Raw genomic sequence first — 5,751 nt, 5'->3', positions numbered from 1 at the left:
ACACACACACACACACACATTTTTCTCAGTTTTTGTACACTGGGGTTACTACAGGGCGTTCCACTTTGGTCCAGATTCTGCCTACCAGTCTTCCTGTCTCTCCCTCTCTTACACTCCTTCTTCCTAAATGTCTCTGTCTCTACCTTTCACCTACTTTTCTGTACCCTAGTCCAATCTTAACCATTTTCTCTCCATCCACCGGCTAGTTCTACCAGAACTTGTCCTAGACTTTGGCTGATGCTTTAAGAGGAATCATGCAGAGGGAACAGGAATAGCTCCTGCAGCCCGCAGGCTGTTATTTTGGTTACTAACTATGCTGTATTGATCTGTTTTGTAACTACAAACCTTTATGTTAGCATGGCTTCATGCTTTAAATGTAACTGACTGTTTTTCATCCTAAAGAGGTTTACAAATTATTTTACTGCTTTGGATTATCAATAGGAATACATTTAACAAAGAATGAATGTTTACTGCTCTGCTCTCCTCTAGTTTATTCACAACTTAATAATGCACAATTGAATAATTTAATTAGACTGCTTATTTTAAAATGTCTTCCAACCCCCCTCCCCCATTCCCCATCATCTTCTGTTCCCTTTATTTCCAGGAAATCTTTGTCGGCTTGCTTTCTTTTGACTTTATCAGATGACACACATACACACACACACACACAAACACACAAACACATACACACACATACGCAGGAAACACTTTGCTTCTACTAAGCTAAACTTCCCCTGGGAGGAAGTGAAAGAGAACAGTTTGTTTCTGTGTGTTCAGGAGGCCCATGTGTGGCGTCACTCTCCCTTACTGCCTCCATGGCTGTGCACCAGGATGTGTGCTGTTCAAGTTTGAGGTGTGAGTGTGTATTGCACATAAATCCTTACCATCCATGCTCTCCATGGGCCTCTGTGCATGTGTGTATGCGTGCGTGCGTGTGTAATCGTGCACCTGTGCCTGCTGTATCTGACCTCAACTCTCAGGGGTGAACAACCAGGGAGTGCTAATAAGGTCTAATCGGAGTCCCAGTAGGAAGTCACAGCTCCCATGGTGCATTGCATCCAAAGGCCCTTGAGGACAGACATATCTGGATGCAAAGTGATGCAGTTCTTTGTGCAGTCAGCAAAGATGCTTGCATGTTTGTATTCAATTTCCTTGTTTTATCTTATCTGCGTGTGTTTGTCTTAGTGTGGGCTGCCTACGTGGTTTAACCCCCCCAAGTTAGCAGGAGCAGAGAGGGTTTCTAAAGTAAGAAAACATAAGTGAGAAGACGATAAGAAAGAAGTAACAAACCTTATTTGTGTTTGTTTTTCCTATGGTAGAGCCAGCTGTACACAAGGTTGAGCCCAACATTAACATTCAAGTCTCTGCTTGCTCCTGGCGGTGCCTACTCATATTTGAAAATACTGTGACACACTTAGAAACCAGTGACTTCAGTGGTCAAACCGGTCAATAAACTGGCTGGGATCTCTGTGGAACAAAGTATTTCCCAAATCTACCACAGCTTGACTACCAAGCATCAAGTAGCAATCTTGAAGTGATCTTGAAGTCTGATCAAGAAAAGATTGATGGATCCAATTCTGACAGCAGAGAAATCAACACACAAAAAGGATGTGTAACGGGTGGACTGTATATTGAAGTAGTGTTTTGATGTAGACAGTTGGAGAAGCAATAACTTTTTGGATTGTATCTAAGCTCTGTGTGAGAGCCTATTGGAGTTTTAAATGTCCTAAATCAGGAAAATTCTGTGAGGTGATGTTATATCTCACTTTAGCAAGGAGCTAGGGCCTGGTTTCATAACTCAGGTAGGTCAATTAGGTTAACGGTTAAAGTGAGAGTTTAAGTGTAGACGTGTTGGACTGATGTTTATGGTTAAAATTATAAGGAATTAATGCAATGTACTGCATGTGTTTGGATCCATGCAAACTTGAGTCTTACATACACGTACATTTAATAAAAAAGGCAGCATAGTCCCCATTTTAAAAGATCAGGCTCAGACACATCGAGCCTTTGAATCAAATGGAGGCAGAACAGATCAAATTTGATGAAAGTCTAAAAATGGAAGATAATGTAAATTTGAAAGTAAAATGTTTCAGCTTCAGTTTTGTGAAGACAGGAAAAAAATGCTGTGGCGTTTGAAGAGCTCAGCATCGACTATCAGACCATACTTATCTCTTAATCATTTATCTATGTGGTATTAAGAACATCTTTAAAAAATGTTGCCCATCTCTGTTCTTTAAATGCTTAATTGAATGCTGATTTTCTCCATTCTATCTATTTGCTATGTCATTCTGTACTATCTCATGAAGCAGGAATTCATTAAACCTCATCAAGAAAAGAATGTGCTGTGTGATTTATCTAGTTATCCAATGGGGGGGGGGGGAAGTGTATCACTTTTCCTGAGCCTTTACAGGGCTTCTTCCCTGTCAGTGTAAATCTTGTCGTTGACACCCGTTGGTTGCTGAATTATTAACCGACATGTGAGGGTCTCCACTCCATTTTCTTTAATCATGCTGTTATTCCTACAGCATTACTGCAAGTGCAGTGCTCGGTTTACTTTTTCCTGCATCATACATGACAGTCCCTTATGCTGCTATGTCGGTGCATTCCCTCACTTGGATTAAAGGCAAATCCTGAGCGGAATTTGGGATTAAGCACAATGCTGTGCATTTAGAATCAGTTGTGATAAAGTGCACAAATGCGCTGTTAGAATGATAAAGAGCCTGACTTGTGGCCCACAGATAAGATGAAGATCTATATCTGGGCTCTAATGTATACTGCTTACAAGATGGAAAGGAAAGACACAAAAGGAGATGAGGACATTCCAAATGAGAAATCAGCAAATTTGTCAAATAATTTGTTAATTAATAAAAATGATTTTCTTTTCATTTACTCTGATGTTTAATCTTTCCATTTTTCAGGCCATGCTATGCTTTGTAGGGCCATTGCATAACAAAGTGTACCATTGGGCTAGTAAAGCAGACTGTAGCCAAAACAACAAGAACCTTGATCATTCTACTTTGTTGCATAGTTTCTGATGGTACACTCTGCTCAATTTGACTGAGTATCAGATAAATATTGCTGTAGTAAAGCAAGTAATGAAACAAACAAAATTACTCCCACTCCAATTAGACTCCATCATTTCACGTTAGCAATTAACTGAGGTCAGTACTTACGTCACTGCTGTTTACTGTCCTTGCACTCTGTTCTGTAATGCCCTTTGTTCTGTTATTATCCTCCATTTTAAACAGTGTTAATGTTTTTTTTCATCATTACATTGTTTTTCATTTTCTTTTTGTACCCGGTTGTCTTTGTACACATGGTCGGCTGGAAAACAAACATTGCCCCCAGCATGCCTCCCATGTCAGAATGGATACTGAGTTGAAATGAAAAGATCTTTTTCACTGAGCAAAGTTAATGTGTTTGTATGACTTCTATGCATGTGAAGTCGTGCAGATTCAACACAGCCAGCTTTCCTTTATGCAGGTTGCTTTGATGGAGTCAGCCCAGTGAAGTCAACAAGATGGTATTTAGAAAAATTACTTTCTCTCTTTCAAGAGGTAATGCTGACAAATATCTCTCTCTCTTTGTTCTTCAAAAAGGACACATTTTAAAATGTTATTTTACAAACTGGAGCACTAATCCCTAAAAATTAGGATGTCAGTCAAACTGACAGCAGAAATAGCAGAATCCCATCTGTGACCACTCCTCGTAGACAGGAAGCAGCAACATTTCAGTCAGAACAACTCGACATGTACAACCAGATCTATGCAGGGATTGTATAATGATTGTCAGAGTGGTACACACGTTTTTCCTGTCTTATACCACCACTGGCACGTAAAGTTATAACAGAGAAATGCAACACCCAGTGGCTTCTGGGAGAGGGGCCCAGCACGGCTGGCAGGTAGTGATAAGGAAGAGACACGTTGCACTCTGAACACTGCTCCAAAGACTTTGAGCTAACATCAGCTCAGTCAGCTGCTGCAACGCAAAGTGACCGTGACAAATCATGTTATCTAATTTTATCATATCGCTAATCATTGTTTTGTTATTGATGTGCAATGATTCAAGCTTCATTCACTTTGTATTAAATAAGTGGCATGCCTCACTGTCTCTTTTGTGTCTAAATGCTAAGAGATTGATCATGTCTTGTGTAGAAACGACATAGGACCCCTATTTTTAGACCATCATTTCAGGTAGCTGAATAGTTAGTAGACTGAACAAACTACAGTCTACTTTGTTTTCAATAGTTTAAAATTAAGTAGCTTTACAAAAAACTACTTCTTCCTTCTTTGCAAAACAATACGTTTTCATGAACCTAAATATTTCCCCCGAGCTGAAGCAATGTGTGAACGAACTGAAGGTGTGAGTTACCAACACAGATCATTTCTGCATGTGCAGTTGTGTAAGAGTTTTCTTTTCTGTTTAAATGAGCATGCAGGCAAGATAAATGGATGAATAGGTGATCAATGTGTATGGGTGGGTGACTAAAGGGATCAATCAGCATCAAAACAACACAAATTGAGCACAAAATCAAAGGCATGTCCTTACGAGCATTGTTTTTCTGCATCTTTTTGAGGGCCCTCAGCAGTCCCTTGTAGCCCTCGTAGCTTTTATCATTCTGTGAGTAGAGCAGGATCTTCTTGGCATCAATGAACAATCGGGAGATTCTAGTGAGGTTGGCAGAAAGAGACAAAATCAGACACACTCTTTGATATCTCTTAAGAATTCAAAGCCTGAGAGGATCTTTTCTCAATTTTCTAAAAGAATGCACTATGTGACTTAATCCAAATTATGTTGATAAAAAGATTGAAAGCTATAAAACAAAACGACACAAAACTCATGTTTCTTTGCACTAAGTGAATACTTTGAATCAACCCAAGCAATGCATTGATTTAACTATGAATCAGCAAGAAGGCCGTGTTACTCACATAGAATCATTGAAGTTTCCCACCACCCCGGGACTCTCGCCAGGGGTAGGATTACGAAAGCACGGGTTGTTGGCGTTACAGATGATGCCTTGCACCCAGGGCAAGGAGCCCGCTGAGGGCATGGCCTTGTTTGGGAAATGGCCTGAAAAGGAAAGGGACAGCATACATTTTTTTATAATTAGTTTTAAATTTGGAATATCAGTAAAACAGAAAACCAACTCAATTTACAGACATCATTCAGTCTCACACAAGAACACTGTTAACCAGTAGGATGGGGGTGAATTCTCCTGTATTAAGTGTCTCAGTGACTAGTTATTTCATTTTACTCTCCACCAATCAAACCTAAACTATGAAAAAAGTATTTCACTGTGTGTAAATAATTACCTAGCTGTCTTTAGCTCTTTACAATTGTTTGTACTCTTATCAGCTATCTTAACTGCTACTGTTGGAATTTACTGAGGTTAACTAGCTATTATACTGAAAAGATAAGTGTAGGTGGCACAAAGGGAAAGTTGGAGTTCACTGGATTGACTGGGTTTGCACTGACTTGTTATTTGTTTCAAATAGGGGAACGGTTTTCCTTCTCAAAAAAGTGAAAACACTAATATGAAATGTTGATTGCATTGCTGATGTTTTTTGTTTGAGCTTTTTACCAGTGAGCTGAAACAAGTTGTCAAAGTTGTGAAACCACCTTTTCCAGGAGCTAAAGGTCCTATCACACATTCACACAGTGCAAACAAAGGTTGACAAATATGAGAAATCCTACTGTGAAAATAACATGGAAAAGCTCGGATGACTAACATATTGATCTTACGAAGAACCA

The 5,751-nt window shown here is 39.5% G+C and overlaps 1 protein-coding gene across 4 annotated transcripts in view; it reads right to left on the bottom strand.

Moving 5' to 3' along the window:
• Window positions 1-5,751, bottom strand: part of LOC116698112 (phospholipid-transporting ATPase ABCA1) — a 40,266-nt gene that overhangs the window by 28,050 nt on the left and 6,465 nt on the right. For all 4 annotated transcript variants that reach the window (XM_032529882.1, XM_032529907.1, XM_032529897.1 and 1 more), the window contains exons 4-5: window positions 4,929-5,070; window positions 4,549-4,667 (exon numbers count right to left, since the gene is read on the bottom strand). In XM_032529882.1, coding sequence (XP_032385773.1) covers window positions 4,549-4,667; window positions 4,929-5,070 — 261 coding nt within the window. The remainder of the gene's footprint in view (window positions 1-4,548; window positions 4,668-4,928; window positions 5,071-5,751) is intronic.

The sequence above is a fragment of the Etheostoma spectabile genome, chromosome 2, assembly GCF_008692095.1.
Source record: "Etheostoma spectabile isolate EspeVRDwgs_2016 chromosome 2, UIUC_Espe_1.0, whole genome shotgun sequence".
NCBI classification, from domain to species: domain Eukaryota; kingdom Metazoa; phylum Chordata; class Actinopteri; order Perciformes; family Percidae; genus Etheostoma; species Etheostoma spectabile.
The sequence above is the reverse complement of the archived record's forward strand: the minus strand, read 5'-3'. Positions and strand labels throughout refer to the sequence as shown.